The sequence below is a fragment of the Bison bison genome, unplaced genomic scaffold, assembly GCF_000754665.1.
Source record: "Bison bison bison isolate TAMUID 2011002044 unplaced genomic scaffold, Bison_UMD1.0 scf7180017864538, whole genome shotgun sequence".
In the NCBI taxonomy this organism is placed as follows: Eukaryota; Metazoa; Chordata; class Mammalia; order Artiodactyla; family Bovidae; genus Bison; species Bison bison.
Window position 1 is genome coordinate 7,120,578 of NW_011495086.1, and position 24,652 is coordinate 7,145,229.

The window sequence follows — 24,652 nt, forward strand, 5'->3', positions numbered from 1 at the left end:
GAGATGGCTGGATGGCATCACTGACTCGATGGACATGAGTCTGAGTGAACTCCGGGAGTTGGTGATGGACAGGGAGGCCTGGTGTGCTGCAATTCATGGGGTTGCAAAGAGTCGGACATGACTCAGCGACTGAACTGAACTGAATATATATATAATGTACATTATAGGCTACCCTGGTGGCTCAGTGGTAAATATATAAATATATATTTATATATAATGCAAAACCACTGATATGATCATACAATAGATGAGAAAATGAAGGCTAGAAGAAGTTAACTGATTTAACCACTGAGAGAGAAAAATAGTGGCAGTAACAAGGATATATATGAGTGTTTAGACTGGCAGTAACATGTTTTTCCTAAGCTTTCTTCTGCTTTAACCCAATGAGTACTAAGGGGTTCTTTCCCTTGCTTTAATTCTGTAATCAGTAATGGGTTTTTATCTAAAAAATTATATGCCATCCATTTTTTTACAGGATCGATTGACTGTTTTACAGGCTTCCCTTGTGACTCAGCTGGTAAAGAATTTGCCTGCAATGCAGGAGACCTGGGTTTGATCCCCTGGAGAAGGGAAAGGCTACCCACTCCAGTGTTTTGACTGGAGAATTCCAGGGACTGTATAGTCCATGGGGTTGCAAAGAGTCAGACACTACTGAGTGATTTTTCACTTTCTCATTTGCTCACATTGGCTGCTTGGTATTTAAATGTTCCCCCTCTTTATGCATGTGCTTTTCAGTTTTGTCCTCAATTCCCCATTGTAAGTCTCTTCACTGGCTTTACTCAGAGCTCCCACTATATTTCCCACAACAATGGAGTGTCTGTCAACATCTTCCCATGTGTCTAGTAATTGGGACAATTATAACTTCTACCTCTAAACTAAACTAGTCATTGAATCACTTAGCATCAATATCACATATTTACTTTAAACAAACTAAAAACTAGAACCAGAATTTCTGAAAGGATGAATATGTAATACATTTATTATAAGTAATGTTGGAAAGAATATCTAGGAAATTTCAAAAAAAATTATATCTCATGAAGAGAATATATCTTAGCTTCCTATTATATTCATTAAAATGCACATTTAAAAATATTCTATGTTGCATATTATTTTTTTGCATACACACATTGATATGTTTATCTCTAAAATAAGATCTTTATAAAAGTAATTAATGCATTATAAACATTCAGTGATAATACACATATATACTATATATATTATATTGTACAAGGCAATATAATATATATATTATATATATATAGACAAGTATATATAATACACATATATACTATAGACAAGGGACATTTAAAGATAGGTATCTCACAGGTTGGGCTTCCCTTGTAGCTCAGTCATTAGAGAATTCACCTAAAATGCAGGAGACCTGGGTTCAATTTCTGGGTCGGGAAGATCCCCTGGAGAAGGAAATGGCCACCCGTTCCAGTACTCTTCCCTGGAAAAGCCCATGGATGGAGGACCCTGGCAGGCTACAGTCTATGGGGTCGAAGGAATCAGACATGACTGAGACTAAGCATACACACTCACAGATCACTACATGAATAAATGACAGAAATACAAAATGGACTTGAAATATAAGCTAAATAACAGATGCTCTGAATATCAGAAGTCAAGTCAGAGTTACAACATTGAATATATTTATTTCTGTTGATCTGGTAGCTCAGGACACATAGAAGAAACTGGTGAGCACATTCTTTAAGTTCCTTATGATTCTACTTATTAAAGAGTTTTCTGACTTGCTTTTATAGAGCAGACTATGGAAGCAGCATTTGAGTTGTTTATCAAAATGCATATGTCTTTAAAGTATTTACCGGCTTTAATACCCCGTAGTAATGTAAATTCTACATTAGTGTTCCCCACCAAAGAGCTAAGTGGTATCAGACCACTCTAAAAATTCAGTTCAATACAACTCAGGTTAATCCAATCAACTAAATAATAAAATCTAAGAGATAGAAAAGGAGATATGAAAAAAAAAAAAGAAAAGGAGATATGAAGTTCTTGATTTCAAGCTATTGATATTCTTTGGAGAGAGAACAAATGAAAGCACATAAAGTAGCTTGACTATCACAACAGCACATAATGCAATTCAATTTAGCAACATTTATTACTCATTAAGGACTAGAGGAAGGAAAATCTATGCAAATAACTGCCATGTCTAGGAAGAACCAAATGAAACCATTTATAGTATCTATGGATCAAATTTCAGTTATTATATTTTCATGTGGTTGGTTTCATAAACTGAAAGTTGCCTATTGCAGCAACCATAAAATTTGCCTTCACCTCCTGATATCAGGCATTTGATCAGATGACACCTGTGATAAGTCCACTACTGCTTGCTTTCTGGTAAAATTGCTTAGGTTGCCATTTCTTTTTTTCTCCTTCCAGTCAATATGACATTTAACCTTTAATGCCATCATTCTTATATTGCCAGAGATTTTAAAAGGATTGAAATAACTGGAACATGAAAAAACATACCAAAGTATTTAAAAAATCAATGAACATATATTTTCTCAAATTCTTTTTCTTAGAAGACAAAAACTTCAAGCATGATTTTAATTATGTGAATGACTCTACTGAAGTTTCAGTTCAGTTCAGTTCAGTCGCTCTTTGTGACCCTATGAATTGCAGCACACCAGGCCTCCCTGTCCATCACCAACTCCTGGAGTTCACTCAAACTCATGTCCATCTAGTCGCTGATGCCATCCAGCCATCTCATCCTCTGTTGGCCCCTTCTCCTCCTGCCCCCAATCCCTCCCAGCATCAGTTTTTTCCAATGAGTCACCTCTTTGCATGAGGTGGCCAAAGTACTGGAGTTTCAGCTTTAGCATCATTCCTTCCAAAGAACACCCAGGACCGATCTCCTTTACAATGGATTGGTTGGATCTCCTTGCAGTCCAAGGGACTCTCAAGAGTCTTCTCCAACACCACAGTGCAAAAGCATTAGGTTGATGCAATAAATGCTAACACAATCATGGAGCTATCCTAATTTTATAGTCTTTGCTTGAGCTGTAAGAACATTTGATTATATCTGTTTGCCTTTTGTGAGTGTGTTTAACTTTTTTTTTCCCTTTAACATAGTTTCATAAACTGTCCATAAAAATAATAACACCATTAAAAGAATTATTTCTTTAAGAAATTACCTAATTTTGATTAGATTCAGATAGTGTCAAGAAAGAAAACTGAAATTAATACAACTCAGTGTATAAAAGCATTGTTACTTTTGTCACACTTATCCTTCCATTCCTAACCACAGATCATTTTCTTCCCAAACTTTTATAACTGAACAGCATGAAATCTCATTTGAGATTAGAAAGCTCCTGATTAGAAAATTACTTTTAACTGCTTGTCTTTCCATTTGTTTCTTCCTTACATAAATGTCCCCATGGTAGGACTTTAGAAAAATAAGTAACATTAATATCTGGAATATTATATCTGGAATTATATTATATTACATTATATCTGGCATATTATATCTGGAATTTTCTTAGAAGTAAGTATTTTTTTGGCCTTAGGTCGTGTTTCTAATGACATTTGCTTTCTCATTCTGCAAAATATCAAAGAACTTCTAAATACATCTTTTCTTCCTCACTAAAGTCAACAGCAATGAGACTATATGTGTAATATTCATGCATTGTCAATTTAAGTGACTAGATTGACATATAGTTTTCTTCCAATCATTGATTTTTAAATACAAATTCTGAAATTGCAATTTTGTTACCTCTAATCCACGAGGTTTTATGCAGAATTAATTCTAGTAAGTGAACTCCTACATTTATCATTCCATATTTGTTACATAGTTTTTAATTTATAATTTGTATTCCATAATCAAATATTGCTTTAGGAATATCTAAAGAATAAAATTTGTAAGAATGGTAATTTTTATAAACTTCAAGTATTCCTTATGAGACATATATACATACACATATAAAAGAATGTAAATATTTGCAGTTTCAATACAGACTTACCTTGCCTACATATTGATAATCAGATCCTGTATATTCCTCCAGTAAGAAAAATTGATTCCACATCCAACCACGCTTTTGACGATGAAGTATTTTTCCATCACTCCTCGGTACACGTGCACCTAAAATTCTTTTCTGAGGCACAGGAGTCCTTCTGAACATTATCTCTGGAGAACAGAAATGTGGCAGGCATACCCAGAGTAGAAATAGTAGCAAAAATTGATATATTGTCATAGTTCACTTCTTGACAATTTCCAACGTGGATGAAGAAAAAGCAGTCTTATTTTATTCTGTTGAATTTTACTGTATTTCAACTGGTTTCCAACATTTCATCAATGTTTTGGACATGTTTCCAAAAGCTTCAAAAAAACAAAAAAAAGTCAGTTGACAACATTATGAATGTTACCTGTCACTTTAAATTTAATGTGACAAAGATTAATTAATGATAGCAACCAAAATATTTACCTTCCCTCTCTTACATAAAGTAATTGCTAGTTTTGGAGACATGACTTGTCTAGTAAGATGTCTATAATATAAGAAAAGATGATTGCAAATAATTTCAAGCAAATTTCAAAGAAAGGACATATTAAGCCTTTTTTTTTCCTTTTGGAACTTTACTAGTTTTTAGGAATTATAACCCCTGTATAGAGTGGAGATGTAGTTAATTTTACATATAAACTTTCCCAGAGTAATTTAACATAAATTAAAATTTTGAAAACAAAATAGTTATTTTAATAACTACAGGAAATAGGCACTTATCATGCAATGCAGTGATATTTAAATAATTTTTTTAAACAGCAGCACAGTTTCTTCAATTTTCATCCACTTCAAAGATAAAAGTAAAGCCAAAATAAAAAAAAAATCTGAGTGTCTTCAGCTGAAGACTTTTCTTTTCTCCTTTCTTAGGTAGATCTGTGAAACAAATAGAGCTTCCTAGAGCAGAAAATACAAATCACAACTACAGTAAATCAACATGTGACATAATTTACAGTATTGTCTATAAGGATTTAATCATGCTGAAAGTTCCAGCTTTGATACATTTACACAATGTATCACCACAGACTTGCCCCTATGCTAATCTGGAATTCCAGGATGCCCCAGCCTTCTCACTGCTCCCCACCTGCAATTATTTTTTCTCAGCAGTGTATCTCCGGTAAATCCTGTGTGTGTGTGTTACTTATTCAGTCATGTCTGACTGCGAACCAATGGACTGTAGCCCACCAGGCTCCTCTGTCCATGTTATTCTCCAGGGAAGAATACTGGAGTGGACTGCCATTCCTTTAACCAAGGGATCTTCTCAATCTACGGATGAATCCAAGTCTCCTGCATTTCAGGCAGATTCTTTACTGTTTGTTTTACCATTTGAGCTACCCAGGAATTACTTCCGGTAATCCCACTGCAATGTAAATCAGATCATGTCACTTTTCCACACAAAACACTCTGATGGTTTCACACCTCATTTTGATAAAAACCCAGCATCTCATGCTGCTGCTGCTAAGTCGCTTCAGTCGTGTCCGACTCTGTGCGACCCCATAGACGGCGGCCCACCAGGCTCCCCCGTCCCTGGGGTTCTCCAGGCAAGAACACTGGAGTGGGTTGCCATTTCCTTCTCCAATGCATGAAAGTGAAAAGTGAAAGTGAAGTCGCTCAGCCGTGTCCGACTCTATCGACCCCATGGACTGCAGCCTACCAGGCTCCTCCGTCCATGGGATTCTCCAGGCAAGAGTACTAGAGTGGGGTGCCATCTCCTCTCTGACCTCATGCTATACTTCAATCATCAGGTCACTACTCAAAATTGACTCTTTTCCAGCCAAAGTGTCCCTCTTGCTTCAGCCTGCAACATACCTCATATACCCCTCTCTTCAACCAGGACCTCTACATTTTCTCTCCAACTGGAATGTTTTTCCATGTAGTTATCCACATAGGTAGAGCCCCTGTTTCCTTTGGATTTTTCTTGAAACCTCCCCTAATATTTTATAGATCTCAATATACATGTTTTTTATTTATTTATTTATTGTATTATTTATTGTGCACATATTCTGTCTGTCATCATGAAAAAAAAAAGGAATTTTGCTCTTTTCCTTGCTATTGTTTTCACAGTACTTAGAACAGACTCTTGCACATGGTATATGTTCATTAAACAATCTGATTGAATGAATGCATGAATTATATATTGATTCAAACATCTGAGCATCATTAACTCCTTTATAAAGTTAAGCCCAAATATTTAGGTATGAAAATAATATTTTCAAATCATAATTACTTTTATTCTTTGTTTATATTATTCTTAAGCTATTTTTATTTAAAAATTTCCTATTTTCTTTTTATTTTCAGTTAGGTATGCATTTTATTTCAGGATATGATAAAATATAACAAAAAGTGATTGGGAGACCAAAAATGTTATAAAAAGTGGTTGGAGGACCAAGAGGATTGAGTTTCATTTCTTTAATATGACAATGTATTCTTAAGTGCTCCAGCATTTACATGTATGGTTTCATTCACAAAGATTTCTAAGCAATATGTTTACTTATTTGTGTGTTTGTTTTATTATTCAGATGATTTAAAGGTTAATGCAAATATGCTTCAGAAGTAAGATTAATGATGAAGCAGTATTTCCCCAGAGTGTATTAAATGACTGTGGAACTCCCTACAGCCCATGAAGCATTCAACATGACAGATATAACCTGTATTAAAATTTGTCATGTAATTCTATACTTGGGAGAAAGGAAATTATCTGATGCATAAAATGGTTTTACATCACAAAGTACTGACTTTACAGAAACTCAGATTGATTGGATTCTAAGTAATAGGAACATTTACCAAAATGATATTTGACTTTTTAAATGCATCAGAACATGCTAGACAGTATTCTCCAGAAATTTATACTCATTCCTAAGAGTTAGAGGAGAGTTTGCATAATTGAGGGTTTCTTTTATCTTCTATGAAAGCTTTAAAACTTATTGAAGCAAGATTCTCATTTCAACTCTTTTTTTTTTTTCAATTTAAAACTATTTGCTAGCACTTGCTATATTGATTATTTTCAATACAATGTATCTTTTACCTATAAGTTTAGAAGCTTAATTATCAATATTTTTAGGAAGGAGGATGAGGACATTGCATTTTTAAAAATTGTTAGTAAACAACTGGAGCTATATATATATATACACATATATACCATTTTTCTTTATTATTTTAGTTTCTATTATTTCATAAAATATTTTCTGAGGAATATATAGTTAAATGCATTTTAATACTGATTTAAGATGTTTGAGAGTTGGACTGTGAAGAAAGCTGAGCGCCAAAGAGTTCATGCTTTTGAACTGTGGTGTTGGAGAAGACTCTTGAGAGTCCCTTGGACTGCAAGGAGATCCAACCAGTCCATTCTAAAGAAGATCAGTCCTGGGTGTTCTTTGGAAGGAATGATGCTAAAGCTGAAACTCCAGTTCTTTGGCCACCTCATGTGAAGAGTTGACTCATTGGAAAAGACTCTGATACTGGGAGGGATTTGAGATGGCTGGATGGCATCACCGACTCGATGGATGTGAGTTTGAGTGAACTCCAGGAGTTGGTGATGGACAGGGAAGCCTGGCGTGCTGCAGTTCATGAGGTCACAAAGAGTCGGACACGACTGAGTGACTGAACTGAACTGAAGATAATTAAAATATATTTAAATATATTTTCCATAAATGTATTTGATAAAACCATCTCAAGCAATGACAAGATTAAATAAAAATACATTTAACCATGACTAATTAGATATGAATTTATTTCATTAATAGATTGGGCTTTTGGTCTCATATTTTAAAATCTCTGCATAACTTTAAGGTCAAAAACATTTTCTCTTGTATTTTCTTTTAGAAGTTTTATAGTTTAAGTTCTTAGCATGTATGGTCCAATTTGAATCAAGCTTTGTATATAGCTCAATATATGAATTGCAGTTTGATGTTTTGCTTATGAATATTCAATTTTTCTAGAACCATTTGCTGAAAAGTGCATCCTTTCTCCACTGAATTGCTTTTGTAACTTTGTCAAAAATCACTTGTATATCTATGTGTGTTTATATATTTTTGGACTCATATATATTTGCTTGTTTGTTCATCTTTATACCCATAGAACATTCTCTTGATCACTATAATTTGTAAGTCTGGAAATCAAATAATCTTAGTCCTCCAACTTTAGTCTTTTAATTTTCTTTTTTTTTTTTTTTGGTTATAATAGAACTTCTTGCATTTTCCATTAAATTTTATAGTTACCTTGCATTTTATATATAAAATCTGTGGGGATATTAATGGGGATTGCATTGAATCTATAGATAAATTTGAGAAAAGTGAACATCATAATGACATTGACTCTCCTGAGTTATGAACACTATATGTATCTTTCAGTCATGTTTTGTAGATTTCAGTATATAAGCCTTTTCCAACTTTTGTCAAATATAACCCGAGTGTTTTCATTTTTTTCATGCTATCCCTTTATCACATTTTTGTTTTTAACCACTTTTTTGAGGTGAGATTGAAATATAAACACCTGAAATATTCATTGTATACAACTTGATGAGTTTGGACATTGTTAAGAGGAAATACAGACACATTCGAGTCTGGCATGAATATATGATAATTATAGACTTGTATCCAGATATATAAAGAATTCTCAAAATCAACCATCCCAAAACACAAAACCCAATAAAAATTGGAAGAAGATTTGAATTGACAAGAAGACAGAGGGCAAAAAATATATTGAAAGATATTCAACATCATTCATCATTTGAGAAATTTAAACTAAAATGACTGATGACTCGCATATGTCCATGAGGATGCGGAGGAATGGGAACTCTTTTACACCTTTGATGGGATTGTCGAATAAGATAAACTCTTTGAAACACAGTGTAGTAAGTTGAAAAATGGCCCCTCAAAGATGCTTATATCCTGAATTCTGAAATATGGATCTATATATATGCTTCTTTACAGGGTAAGGAAACTTTAGAGATATGATTCACTGAAAATCTTGGGGATTTAGGAGATTATCCTGGATCATTTAGACAAAATCAAGAGTGGCTCAGACAGTAAAGAAACTGCCTGCAATACAGGAGACCTGGGTTCAGTCCCTGGGTTGGGAAGATCCCCTGGAGGAGGGAATGGCAGCCCACTCCAGTATTCTTGCCTGGGAAATCCCATGGACAGAGGAGCTTGTGGGGGCTACAGTCCATGGGGTCACAAAGAGTCACTTTGTGACACAACTGAGTGACTAGCACTTTCATTTTCTTTCAATATGATCACAGGTGTTTCCCAGGTGGTGCAGTGCTAAAGAATCTGCCTGCCAATTCAGGAGATTTAAGAGACACAGTTTCAATCCCTAGGTCAGGAAGATCAACTGCAGTAGGAAATGACAACCCGCTCCATTATTCTTGCCTGGAAACATTCCATGGATAGAGGAGCCTAACAGGCTACAGTTCATGCGGTTGTGAGAGTTGAACACGACTGTGGACATGACTAAGCAACTGAACACACACATACAAGGTAATCAGAGGGGGCCTTATAAGAGGGAGGCAGGAGGATCAGTCAGTAAAAGAGATGATCACAGATGCTGGAGGATAGAGTGTCCCAAGTAAGAGTGCAGTAGCTAAGGATTACAGGCCACCCCGGAAGCTAAAGAAGCCAAAGAATGGATACTATCCTGGAGCATCGCCCTCCCCTCCACCCAGGCAGAAATCTTGATTTTAGACTTTTGACCTCTTGCTGTTGTTCAGCTGCTAAGTTTTGTCCAGCTCTTTTGTGACCCTGTGGACTGTGGCCCGCCAATCCCCTCTATCCACGGAATTCTCCAGGCACGAATAATGGAGTGGGTTGCCATTTCCTTCTCCAGGGGATCTCCCCGATCCAGGGATCAAGTGCATGTCTTCTGCACTGGCAGGCAGATTCTTTACTACTGAGCTACCAGGTAAGCCCTTTGACCTCTAGAAATCTAATAGATACATCTGTAATATTTTAAGTCATTCCATTTGTGAGTTGTTACAGTACCAATAAGATAAGCAGATTTAGACATTTATGCAAGTGGAATAAAGGATATTCATCTAAAATGTGCATAGGGAAAGGCTAGAGAAAAGTCAATGTCACAGGTGAATGGATAAACTAATTGTGTTATATACAATGGAATGTTACTAAGCAATTAAAAAAGAATGATATTTTAAGTTCATAAGCAAGGAAGGAGCTTAGAAAAATACCACTCCATCCTAAAAACAAAGATAACCTGAACAGACTTAAAAAATTAACAACTCTTCTTGGATTCATAACAATGGAGGGGGACTCAGGGACTACTGCCTCCATGATTGAAGATAGATAAATGAACAGAAGGAAGAGCGGCTTAACTGACCAGAGACTCATGAGCAGAAATCAGCCGGAACCAGTAATGGAGCGGCAAACCTGAACTGTAAATGATAAACTGCTGGAGGTTCAGTGAGGATAACTCGGAGATTTAAAACCTCCAAGGGGAAAGTCCTCAACATGGTGAGACTTACCATCAAGAACACCTCCAAGTTTCCACAGTAAATATCAGGAAAATCCCCTTGTGTTTCCCCAGGGAGAGGGTAAAGGAAATATTTTTACATATGTCAGATCATTCAACTCTTAATAAGGCCAGCCCTCAGGGGAAACTAGTCAACAAGAGCCTAACCTGTTGGAGTACTGCCCGTGTGCAAAGTCACTTCAGTAATGACTTTTCGACCCTATGGACTGTAATCCACCATGCTCCTCTGTCCATGGGATTCTCCAAGTGAGAATACTGGAGTGGGTTGGAAGGCCCTCCTCCAGGGGATCTTCTCAACCTAAGGATCGAACCCATGTCTCTTATGTTTCCTGAACTAGCAGGCAAGGTCTGTACCACTAGTACCACCTTACATAGGGAAGGAGGAAATACATCCTGGCCCACCTAAGGAGCGAGAAAACCTTGAGAAACATTTGTGAAGTTCACTCCAGAGGCACACAATCACGGAAAGACTAAGAACTAGTCATAGACTATAGAATGCTTCTCCTGCCCCATCCCTAGGCTTCCCTGACAGTTCAACTGGTAAAGAATCTGCCTGCAAAGCAGGAGATGCCGGTTCAATCCCTGGGTCGGGAAGATCTATCACATTGTTGCTCAGTCGTCTCTGACTATTCATGACCCCATGGACTGCAGCATGCCAGGCTTCCCTGTTCTCTACTATCCCCCAGAGTTTGCTCAAACTCATGCCCATTCAGTTAGTGATGCCATCCAACCCTCTCATCTGTTGCCCCCTGCTCCTCCTGCCCTACATCTTTCCCAGGATCAGAGTCTTTTCCAATGAATTGGTTCTTTGCATCATGTGGCCAAAGTATTGGAGTTTCAGCTTCAACATTAGTCCTTCCAAAGAATATTCAGGGTTGATTTCCTCAAAGATTGATTCGTTTGATCTGCTTCCAGTCCAAGGGAGTCTCAAGAGTCTTCTCCAACACCACAGTTCAAAAGCATCAGTTCTTTGGTTCTCTGCCTTCTTTATGGTCCAACTCTCATATCCATACATGACTAGTAGAAAAACCACAGATTAGACTCTATGAACCTTTGTCTTCAAACTGATGTCTCTTCCTTTTAATATGCTGTCTAGGATTGTCATATCTTTTCTTCCAAGGAGCAAGCATCTTTTAATTTTATGGCTGCAGTCACTATCTCCAGTGATTTTGGAGCCCAAGAAACTAAAGTCTGTTACTGTTTCCATTCTTTCCCCATCTATTTGCAATGAAGTGATGGGACTAGATGCCATAGTCGTTGTTTTTTTTTTTTTTGAATGTTGAGTTCTAAGCCAGCTGTTTCACTCTCCTCTTTCGCCTTCATCAAGAGGCTGTTTAGTTCCTCTTCACTTTCTGCCATAAGGGTGGTGTTATCTGCATATCTGAGGTTTTGATGTTTCTCCCCACAATCTTGACTCCAGCTAATGATTCTTCCAGCCCAACATTTTACATGATATACTCTGCATATAAGTTAAATAAGCAGGGTGACAATACACGGCTTTGACCTACTCCTTTCCCAACTTTGATCCAGTCATTTGTTTCACACCCAGTTCTAACTGTTGCTTCTTGACGTGCATACAGGTTTCACAGGATGCAGTAAGGTGGTCTGGTATTTCCATCTCTTTTAATAATTTTTCACAGTTTGTTGTGATCTACACAGTCAAAGGCTTTAGCATAGTCAAGGAAGCAGAAGTAGATGCTTTTCTGGAATTCGCTTGCCTTTTTAATGGTCCAACAGATGCTGGCAATTTGATCTCTTGTTTCTCTGCCTTTCTAAATCCAACTTGAACATCTGTAATTTCTTGGTTCATGTACTGTTGAAGCCCAGCTTGAAAGACTTTGAGCAATACTTTGCTAGTGTGTGAAATGAGTGCAAATGTACAGTGGTTGGAACTTCCCTTACCATCACCTTTATTTGGGATTGGAATGAAAACTGACTTTTCCAGTCCTGTGGCCATTGTTGTGGTTTTCAAATTTGCTGACATATTGAGAGCAACATTTTAATAGCATCATATTTTAGGATTTGAAATAGCTCAGCTGGAATTCTATCACCTCCACTAGCATTACTAAAGGATTATTTACAGCAGCTCCATCTCCTAGTGCATCATATCCTGTTATCAAAAAAAAAAAAAAAAAATTACAAAGCATGCCAAAAGGCAAAAAAGTGCAAATTGGAGAGATAAGAGCAAGCATCTGAATGAGACATAGCAGGAGTGTTGGGATTATCAAACTAGAAATCTAAAGCAACTTTGATTAATATTCTAAGGACTCTAAAGAACAAAATAAAGAACATGTAAGAACAGATGATCAATATAAGCAGAATCATGGAAATCGTAAGAAAGAACTAAAAATAAACGTGAGAGACAAAAAACACTGTAAGTAAAGAGCACATCTGATGGGCTTATTGGTAGATTCAGTTTGGCTGAGGAAAGAATCTCTGAACAAAAGGATGTATCCACAAGATCTTCAAAAAGCTTATACATTTGTCCTTAAACATTCGTTCGGATCCACAGAATGCACAGCACCTAAGAGTGAACACTAAGGACCTTGAGGATAGTTTAGAGTAGGTCCCTCCTCAGTAAAAAAAAAAATGTTGCATTTTGGAGAGGGATATTGATAATGAGAGAGGACATGCAGTTGTGGAGGCAGTGGGTATATGGGAAGACTCTGCATCTTCTCAATTTTCTTGGAAACACAAAACTACTCCAAAAAATATCAGCAGTTCATAACACACACAAAATGAAATAGAAATAGGAAATTATTTAGAATATAATTTAGAATAAAAATATAGAAACAAACCAGGTTAGTTTGCTTAATGTTAATTCTTCCCAGGTATGTTCTATGTTGCTAGAAACCTACTTATTAACTTTTTCAAAACATTATTCCTTCATTATAAATGCTACAAATAATCATTATTGCAGTTTTCTGTTGTTCAGTTGTTAAGTGGCATCCAACTCTTTGCAACCCCATGCCAGACTCCTCTGTCCTCCACTGTCTCCCAGAGTTTGCTCAAATTCATGCCCACTGAGTCAGTGATGCTATCTATCAAACTCATCCTCTTCTGTCCCCTTCTCCTTTTACCTTCAATCTTTCCCAACATCCAAGTCTTTCCTAATAGGTCAGCTCTTCACATCTGTTGGCCAAAGGAACAGTCCTTGCAATGAATATTTAGAGTTGATTTCTCAACGCAAGAGATGCAGGTTCAATACCAGGGTTGGGAAGATTCCCTGGAGAAGGAAATGGACACACACTCCAGTATTCTTGCCTGGCAAATCCTAAGGACAAAAGAGCCTGGCAGGCTACAATCCATGGGGTTGCAAAAAGTCGAACACAGTTTAGGGACTAAACATTCCTCCAGTAACCAGACTCAAAATATAGAATTTTAATAGGTGGCTCAGATAGTAAACAATCTGCCTGCAGTACAGGAGACCGAGTTTCTATCCCTGGGTTTGAAAGATCCTCTGGAGAAGGAAATGACTACCCACTCCAGTATCCTTGCCTGGAGAATCCAATGGACACAGAAGCCTGGTGGGCTATACTCCATGGGGTCTCAAGGAGTCAGACACAACTGATGGAATCACACACACACACACACACACACACTAATGCTTCCATTTAACCAAGTACACCTATTACATGGTCAGTCAATATAGTCCCTTGCTTTTTTTTTTTTTTTCCTCCATGGCTCTAAGTTCTTCCTACCCCAATCCCCCACTTAATGTGCCACCACACCTACATGACCTTTTAAAACTAACACATACCAAAGAAAAGATGTCCTTTTCATCACAGGGGAGTAGAATGCAAAAGTAGAAAGTTAAGAGATACCTGGAGTAACAGGGAAGTTTGGCCTTGGTGTACAAAATGAAGCAGGGCAAAGTCTAACAGAGTTTAGCCAAGAGAAGGCACTGATTATAGTAAAAACCCTCTACCAATAACAAAGAGAAAACTCTACATTATAGACATCACCAGATGGTCAATACTGAAATCAGATTGATTATACTCTTTGCAGCTGAAGATGGAGAAGCTCTATACAGTAAGCAAAAATGTAAAAAAGACCAGGAAGTGACTGTGGCTCAGATCATGAACTCTTTATTGCCAAATTCAGTCTTAAATTGAAGAAAGTAGGGAAAACCACTAGGCCATTCAGGTATGACCTAAATAAAATTCCTTACAATTATAAGTAGGAATGACAAATATATTCAAGAGATTAGATCTGATAGAGTGCCTGAAGAACTATGGACAGAAGTTTGTTACATTGTACAGGAGGCAGTGATCAAAACCATCCCCAAGAAAAAGAAATGCAAAAAGGCAAAATGGTTCCCTGATGAGACCTTACAAATATCTGAGAAAAGAAGAGAAGTGAAAGGTAAAGGAGAAAAAGAAAGATATATCCATATGAATGTAGAATAGCAAGGAGATATAAGAAAGGCTTCCTAAGTGATCAATGCAAAGAAATAGAGGAAAACAATAGAATGGGAAAGATTAGAGATCTCTTTAAGAAAATTAGAGATACCAAGGGAACATTTCATGCAAAGATGGACACAATAAGGATAGAAATGATATGGACCTAAAAGAAGCAGAAGATATTAAGAAGAGGTGGCAAGAATACACAGAGGAACTATACAAAAGAGTTCTTCATGACCCAGATAACCACAATGATGTGAAGCTCACTTAGAGCCAGACATTTTGGAGTGTGAAGTCAAGTAGACCTTAGGAAGCATCACTACAAACAAAGCTAGTGGAGATGATGGAATTCCAGCTGAGCTATCTCAAATCCTAAAAGATGATGCTCTGAAAGTGCTGCACTCAATATGTCAGGAAATTTGGGAAACTCAGCAGTGGCCACAGGACTGGAAAATTTTCATTGCAATTCCAAAGAAAGTCAATGCCAAAGAATGTTCATACTACCGCACAATTACACTCATCTCACACACTAGCAAAGTAATGCTCAAGATTCTCCAAGCTAGGCTCAATAGTATGTGAACTGAGAACTTCCAGATGTTCAAGCTGGATTTAGAAAAGGCAGAGGAACCAGAGGTCAAATTGTCAAGATCTGTGGATCATTGAAAAAGCAAGAGAATTTCAGGAAAAAAATCTACTTCTCCTTCATTGACTATGCAAAAGCCATTGACTATGTGGATCACAACAAACTGTGGAAAATGCTTAAAAGAGATGAGAATACCAGACCATCTTACCTGCCTCCTGAGAAATATGTATGCAGATCAAGAAGCAACAGTTAGAACTGGACATGGAACAACAGACTGGTTTCAAATTGGGAAAGGAGTAGGTCTAGGTCATATATTGTCACTTTGCGTATTTAACTTATAGGCAAATTACCTCATGTGAAATGCTGAACTGGATGAAGCACAAGCTGGAATCAAAATTGCTGGGAGGAATATCAATAACCTCAGATATGCAGATGACACCAACCTTACGGCAGAAAGCAAAGAGGAACTAAAGAGCCTTGTGATGAAGGTAAAAGAGGAAAGCGAAAAAGTTGGCTTAAAACTCAACATTCAAAAAATGAAGATCATAGCATCCGGTCCCATCACTTCATGGCAAATAGATGAGGAAACAGTGGAAACAGGGATGGACTTTAGTTTCTTGGGCTCCAAAATCACTGCAGATGGTGACTATAGAAATTAAGTTAAAAGATGCTTGCTCCTTGGAAGAAAAGCTATGACAAACCTATACAGCATATAAAAAAGCAGAGACAGTACTTTTCAACAAAGTCCTTGGCCAACAAATTTCCATATGGTCAAAGCTATGGTTTTTCTAATAGTCATGTATGGATGTGAGAGTTGGACCATAAAGAAGGCTGAGCACCAAAGAACTGATGCTTTTGAACTGTGGTGTTGGAGAAGACTCTTAAGGGTCCATTGGACAGCAAGGAGATCAAACCAGTCAATCCTAAAGGAAATCAATTCTGAATATTTATTGGAAGGACTGATGCTAAACCTGAAGCTGAAATACTTTGGCCACCTGATGTGAAGAACTGACTTATTGGAAAAGACCCCAATTCTGGGAAAGTCTGAAGGTAGGAGGAGAAGGGGATGACAGAGAATTAGATAATTGCATGGTCATGAGTTTGAGCAAGTTCTGTGAGTTGGTGATGAGATATATATATATATATATATATATGTATATATATATATGTATATGTATATATATGTATGTGTGTGTATGTGTGATTAAACATTTCTTGAATTAAGTAATTCATATGTTTATAAAATAGCATTTCTGAATAAGTTGGGCTACTCACAGTAAAAAACTAAAGCTAAATTTAGAGTATAAAAATATTATATAAAGAAGCTATACTTGTTTGAAATTTTAAACAGTTATAATTAGAAGGAATCAATTGGGTTGTGACTGCAGTTGAAATATTGCTTGGTGTTAAAAAATGCTAAAAATTAATAACTTCATATTTAGTTAACATATTTTATTTTGAAGAACTTCTTGTAAAACTACATTTATTTACTCTCAAAAATAATTTAATACAAATACCACATGAAGTTTAAGATCAATACATTAGCATCCCTTAGCATTCTGCCTTCTCACAATTCTAAACTTTAATGCATAATCATATCTCCTGGGGCTTTTATTAAATATCCATGATCTCATTCGCATGTCTTGGGTGAGGCATAGATTTTGCAATTCTAACAACCACCCTGTAATGTCAATACAGCTGAACCACCTGCTTGGAAGTTCATCATCAAAACATTTGACTTTTTCCTATTTAATGCTTTACAGACCTGGTGTGCTGCTTATTACACTGATGGAAAAATAAAAATAACACATAAGATGTTGTATTCCAATTGTAGGAAGATCAGAACATGTTTTCTAAATAATCAATCATTTTTTGGATATGTTTAACTAGAAAAATCTGTTTGATTCAAACCAACACACATTACAGCAATTATTCTCATGGTCATATTACAAACTATGCTTTCCTCTATATGTACATTTTGATGCCTTTGTCCCATTGAATATTATTCCATTTCTGTAATCACAGCCTTTATTATTCTTCTGAAATATTTATTATTACCATTATTTTCTCTATAGAATGTTAATTTTATTACATAGGAAGCCAAGAACAGCAGATCACAAAATAAAATAGGCATTTTGACTTATCTCAATTATTAATTAGGTCTCCATACATAACAGGTGATCAATTAAACTACAATCCATCCTTAATAAAGGGAATTAGTCATTCTTCAAGTCAGTTGATTATGTTGATTAGAATCTTAATGTTCCAGTTTTTATTCCCTTTAATTTTACCATTTATAATCATAATAGAAAGTGCTAAATATTATTGAGACCAAACCCAAGCCTCCATGGATGAACAATTTTAATCCTTTTAGAGTTTCATAGCACCAATACAATCTAATGAAATTTCAGCACTGAGAAATAAAGGAACATTTTTCAGGTGTGTTTATACAATTAAAATGAGCCAGTGCATACTAAATACTTCCTTTTTATGCAGCTGATACCATTTTGTGCATCTAGTATGAAGCATTTTGCGAGATAATTGAATCAAAGCATTACACTAAGGACTCCAATAATATGAGTCCATATGCTTGATCATATTTTCCAAGAGTTCATTACATATTACCTACTGTGCTCTAATGTCATAGAAAATACATAATTCTACATTGAATATTTATCATTCTATTTTAAGTATGTATTTGCATATGTATCTCTGTTTAGATTGTAAGTTTAAAGCAGAATCTATGCCTTGCATCCATAGTTGCTAATATGGGGATTGTACAATTGCTGTTTAGTTGTGTCCCTCTCTCTTGTGACCCCATGGACTGCAGCCCATCAGGCTCCTCTGTCCATGGGATTTCCCAGGCAAGAATACTGATGTGGGTTGACATATCCTTCTCCAGGGGACCTTCCTGACCTAGGGATGGAACCTGTGTCTCTTGCATTAGCAGGTAGATTCTTTACCACTGAGCCACCCAGAAAAGCCCAGAGATTCAAGTGTTCAGTAAATTTTTCTGAACTGGGTTGAATATTATTGTTTTTCTAAAATATTTCAATGAGAGGGAAAAGTGCTTCCTCCACCTAAAAAAAAAAAAAATCACAACAACATGTCGAGGACCATTTGTACCATTTTATGCTTATATTCTCTTTATATATAACATCACAGCCCTCACACAAGATATTAGTCAAACAATCAACATATCATTAATGAATGAAAAATAAACTCTAAGATTTGCTAGTCTCAGATAAATTACCAAACATTGTGAGGATTATTGTCAATACAGACAGAATTCCAAGAAGCTTGATCCTTGCTATTCTTCCCCGATTCAAAATCTTCACAGATTCCCCACTCAAGCAAGATCTTTCCAAATTAATTTTATTCTCCAGGCACATGGCTTGCACATAAACCAGCAATACACTTCTCCAGCTATACATGCTAACATCTTAACAAGATAATTTGCAAAAATAGATATAACCCATATAAATCCTAGGCAATGGCTGGATAAAGCTCATGCTGGGGTAAAGAGAAGCACTGCCGAGTGAAACATGTAACTTAGTGAGGCCACTTTTCTCTAAGACTCTTGCTAATAAGGTAAAGAATAGCACCCAAGAGTTTTTGCTACCTTCTCAGCAGTCTTTTTAACTTCAGCAGCCAGCGTGACAGTCCCAGATGTAACTTGATCCACGAACAAGTTAGCACTGCTAATACAGCTGTGACATTACACCTGCTGCTTCCTGGAAGTCTTATTCTGCTCTAGTAGGATTTATTTCATTACGTGGCAATTGGTAGCAAGAATGCTCTCAGAGTAACTTGAAGATGTTAGGATAAAAGCCATCTGGTACCCAATTTTCTCTGATCCAGGACTTGAACTGTTTCTACAAAGCAGTGAGTGAAGAGATAGGGAGAGAGAGTTTGGGAGTTTGATTAGGAATTTCTATCCACAATGGGTGTCATTTCTCATTTTCACATTATTAATAGAATGTAAGAAAAAATATCCATAGCTGAAAAAAGAACCAATTAAACATCATTCCCATTCAAATTTGTTTCTATAAAGATCTTCTGTGCATGCACTAATACTGTATAAACAATCACTGCTTACTTCAGCTTACTTTACTATGTGAATGTGTGACATAGGTACTTCACTGAGCATTGCAAAATGAGTTCTTATTGTTAGACTTGAAAGTGCAAAAACTATACCTGATACTCATTTGTGAAAATTAGTCAAAATTAGTGCACACATGGAGATATACTATGGATCAATAAAATGTAATTAACATAAAAGTATAGTTATTACATGAGTATAAGCACAGTGATAAACGATAGATCTTGGTGGCACTGATGAGCCAGATGGTCAGGCTTAGATCAAAGAAGCAGTAAACTTTATCAAATACTTTTTAACCCTAAACATGCTTCAATATTTGCACATTACTAGAAAGGCCATTGTAGACAGCCTACATTACCTCTATATAGAGGCCCATTAAATAAAAAGGATTAACTCCAAAATTATATATCTGTAGCTGAAATATACAATTGGCATAGCATTGCATCAGTTATATTTCAACTTCTGAGGACATAAAGAGACTAGTCATCATTTATGTCCATTTTTCATAATGCTTGGCTCAATCCTAAGTAGTAATTTCATCATAGCTTTCAACTGAACCAAAAAGATAATATAAGATTTATCTTCTCATACTTATTAAACTTTTTAAAAAGCTACCAGTGCCTAAGTATAGACTCTAGACTAAAGCATACTATTGTTTTTTTTTTTTTTAATCCTGGAGTAGTATGTGATAGTATGATGAACTCCTCAATGAACAAGTCACAGAATTTGGTGTGCATGTGTTTTTTACCCATCTCAGTGGAGTAGGTTTAGAATTTTCATTCTATAAATGAGACTACTGAGGTTCAGAATTATTCTCTTGGCAGTGTTTATGGAGTATTGTCTCTGTGCCTTATATTTTGCAATATGAAAGTTGTTACATTTCAGTGATAAGCTAGATGGTTCTCAGCATCCAAGAATGAACAGTGTGGATGGGTGAAAGGAACATCTAGTCTAAACACAGGTGGTCTGAGACATCTTTTTGGAGGAAATCATGATTCAGCTGACACAGGGAAAAGGAAGCAGGGTGTCACTGTCTGTGTGTGTGTGTGCATGTTGTGTGAGCACACATATGTACAAGTTCGCAGATAAGTGCAGGAATTAAACTGAGTTGTGGGAAGACAATGGGATGGAATTGTGTTCCAGGAATTAGAAAAACGGGTCATAAGTACATGATGGGTCATGAAAAAGGGGAAAATGTGCAAAGCTCAGAGAAAAAAAGAAGACTATGCACTGATGAAAGGAAATGATTTCACTTTCTTTGACACAATTCTAAGACGACTAAATTCAAATCTAAATTTAGGCCCAGGTCTATTACAATGTGAATTCCAAACCTTCTAACCTTTCAGCCACAATTTTCTCCACCATAGCTAGGGCTGTGTTATGACTTCTATGGACAGTTTGCCTTCATGGGCTTTTTTGTTGATAAAATAATATTAGAAAATTTATTTTTCAACAGTATTCAAATAAAGACACACAAGTTAATATTATTTATTGAAATATTATCTTTGACTTAAAATTCAATTTTTCCTCTGACTTAAAAAATACAAACATTTTTCAAGGTCCCCTTCCCCCGAAATAATGAGGATCCTAAGCTCTGTGTCTACTCTGTGCTTAGTGTGGTTAGTTGCTCAGTCATGTCCAACTTTTTACCAGCCCATGGACTGTAGCCCTCCTATTCTATCTAATAGAGAAATCAACCCTGACCTTAGCAGCAAATATATTATCAAGTACTTTTAAACTGAACTTCAGAGATAATTTTATTCTCTTAGAACTTAAGCTGACGGATAGGGAAACAATTTCAAGAGTAATGTTATGTGATGTGCTCAGTCTCCAAGAGTTAGTGTCATAACCAGAGATATAACTCAGGTCACCAGATTTCCCTTGCACAGTTCTGAAATGTCCTGCATCATTTAGTAATGAATAGATGTTATTATGATTAAAACTTACACTTTTAATGCTCTTATCTAGAAGACATCCTGGCTAGTTTCCAGTGTGCTGAGCACAAGTAAGACAGATCCATTGGGAATAGGAGATTTCTGTCACCACAGGAGGTGTGGGAACTACAGACCATGGATGTCTTGGGACACATGCAGTAAGCTTCTGGGTGCGTGCACGCATGCTCAGTGGCTTCAGTTGTGTTCAACTGTTTGCAACCCTATGGACTGTAGCCTGCCAGGCTCCTCTGTCCATGGGATTCTCTAGGAAAGAATAATGGAGTGGGTTGCCATGCCTAAAGAATATTTAGTTAAAATGTTACTAAAATATTGTGTGAAGACTTATAAATTCTATTGATTGCTTTTAACTTGAAATACATCATTGACATGTTGAATTTTATGTATAAATTTATTATTCAAGTCCCCTTGAGAACAAAGATTCAACAGATAATTTTTCTTTTCTAAGGAATATGTCTCTGGAAAGCAAGTTGGAATTGGTTAAGACTGTAAAGTAGTTATTAAAAAGGGGAATTTTTACATATAACTGATTCACTTTGCTGCATGACAGAAACTAAAACAACATTGTAAAGCAACTGTATCCCAATAAAAATTAACATAAAAGGGCAGAATTTTGAAATTTTCCTTTAAGAGCATGATTACACTCAGAGGTTGATATCCCCTGTCCTCACTAACTCATATCCAGGTCCTGGCCTTACCACCAATCCCCTCCTAGGTCTCTTGGAACTCCAAATGAAATACAACTTGCAATCTTTCAAATAATAAGTTTTATGATTACCCAGTTTAGAAAATCTTGGTGTCTGCATATGTGTATATGACTTTTTTGGTAGTGGAAACATCAATGGGGAAATTATTACATGCAATTATTTTTAACCTTTACAGTAGCTTCACTGAATCATTTGATATCCAAATCCAACAGAAAAAAATCACTATAACAAAAATCCCTATATTTATTGAAGGTACTAAAGCCGGAAGCTTTTAGACATTAAAAGAGGTTATGCACTGGCCCCTGAAACAATTATATACTTGACATATGTTCAGTCACAATCACTGTGGGAACCAGAAGGATTCATCATTTCAATAAGAACTCAACAGGTTAAGACTAGTGTCAGAAAAAAGGCAGTACATCAGACCTGGACCATTAGGGCTCAATCTATAAAACGCCATTTATTCAGTTAATTGCAAAATATCATTTTAAGGCAGAGTGCTACTCAACCTTTCCTAGGTCCCTGGGATAATTGGTATAACTTTTATGTATACTTCATCCATATGGACATGAAAAATTTGAATTTTTGCATGAAATTACTTATTATATGGCATTATACTCTGATTTAAAAAAAATTATTAATTAGATGATAATTGCTTTACAATATTGTGTTAGTCTCTGCCATACACCAACATGAATCAGTCATAGGTATACATATGTCCCCTCCCACTTGAACCTCCTTCCCACCCAATCTCACGCCTCTAGGTTGTCATAGAGTACCAGGTTTCAGCTCCCTATGTCATATAGCAGATTCCCACTGGCTTTCTATTTCACATACCCTGACATTTAAATCATTCCTCTAAATAGGTATTCTGCATCTTGAGGAAACGCATTTTCCTACTGTTTTGTGTGTGTGTGTGTGTGTGTGTGTGTGTGTGCCGTAAATGGCCCCCAATGGACTAAGTTAATCAAAGCAAGTATCAATACTATATACCACGCATTTCCTTTTGGAGCCATTTTATTTTCCTGACGTCTACCACCACATGGCTTCATAGTTAGTGAAAGTGGTAAAGAATCTGCCTGCCAGTGCAGGAGATGCAAGAAACACAGGTTCAATTCCTGGGTTAGGAAGATTCCCTGAGGAGGCAATGGCAACTCTAGTATTCTTGCCTGGAAAATTCCATGGACAGAGGAGCCTGGTGGGCTACAGTCCATGGGGCTGACAAAGAGTTGGAAATGACTGAGTGATTTTCACTCACAATGATTATATAACAACAATGTGTCTCACTGGAGGACATGTTTCTTATTCTTAACAAGAAACTTCAGAATAATCCTGTTATCTTAAGATGTATATGTATATGTGAGAGTGGGTCTGGTAAGACCTTTCTATTGTTAGTAACCCATTGAAAAAGTATATAAAGCCCCACGCAAACTAGTAAGTGGGTCAGTCTCCACCCCCCTTCTGATGTCTTTGTCAGAAGTTTTCTGTATCATTTTTCAGTTCAGTTCAGTCACTCGGTCATGTCCGACTCTTTGCGACCCCATGAATTGCAGCACGCCAGGCCTCCCTGTCCATTACCAACTCCCGGAGTTCACTCAAACTCATGTCCATTGAGTCGGTGATGCCATCCAGCCATCTCATCCTCTGTCGTCCCTTTCTCCTCCTGCCCCCAATTCCTCCCAGCATCAGAGTCTTTTCCAATGAGTCAACTCTTCACATGTGGTGGCCAAAGTATCATTTTTACACTGTAATAAAACTTTTGCCATACAAAGCCCTGAGTGACTGAAGCTGAGTCCCTGATCTTGAAGCAAAATTCTTTACTTTGGAGATCACAAATCTGACAACATTCACCATAAGCTATCACCATTATGTCCACTATTGTGAGCAAGAACCCCTTGAAGAAATGGAGTAGGCCTCACAGTCAACAAATTAATCTGAAATTTAGTTCTTGAGTGGAATCTCAAAAATGACATAATGATTTTTGCTTGTTTGCAAAGCAAACCATTCAGTATCACAGTAATCCAAGTCTATGCCCCAATCACTAATGCTGAAGAAGCAGAAGCTGAATGGTTCTATGAAGACCTCCTAGAAATAACACCAAAAAAATATGCCCTTTTCATCATAGGTGACTGGAATGCAAAGGTAGGAAGTCAAGAGATACCTGGAGTAACAGGCAAGTTTGGCTTTGGAGTACAAAATGAAGCATGGCAAAGGCTACAAGAGTTTAGACAAGAGAATGCACTGCTCAGAGAAACACCGTCTTCCAACAACACAAGGGATAAGTCTACTCATGGACATCACCAGACGGTCAATACCAAAATCAGATTGATTATATTCTTTGCAGCTGAAAATGGAGAAGAGCTATACAGTCAGCAAAAACAAGACTGGGGGCTGACTGTGATTCAG

At 36.6% G+C, this 24,652-nt stretch overlaps 1 protein-coding gene across 2 annotated transcripts in view; it reads right to left on the reverse strand.

The window, feature by feature from the left end:
- CDH10 (cadherin 10, type 2 (T2-cadherin)) overlaps window positions 1-24,652 on the reverse strand; it is a 188,685-nt gene that overhangs the window by 113,101 nt on the left and 50,932 nt on the right. For both annotated transcript variants that reach the window (XM_010832136.1, XM_010832135.1), the window contains exon 2: window positions 3,981-4,336. In XM_010832136.1, the coding sequence (XP_010830438.1) occupies window positions 3,981-4,211 (231 nt within the window). In that variant the 5' untranslated portion in view covers window positions 4,212-4,336. The remainder of the gene's footprint in view (window positions 1-3,980; window positions 4,337-24,652) is intronic.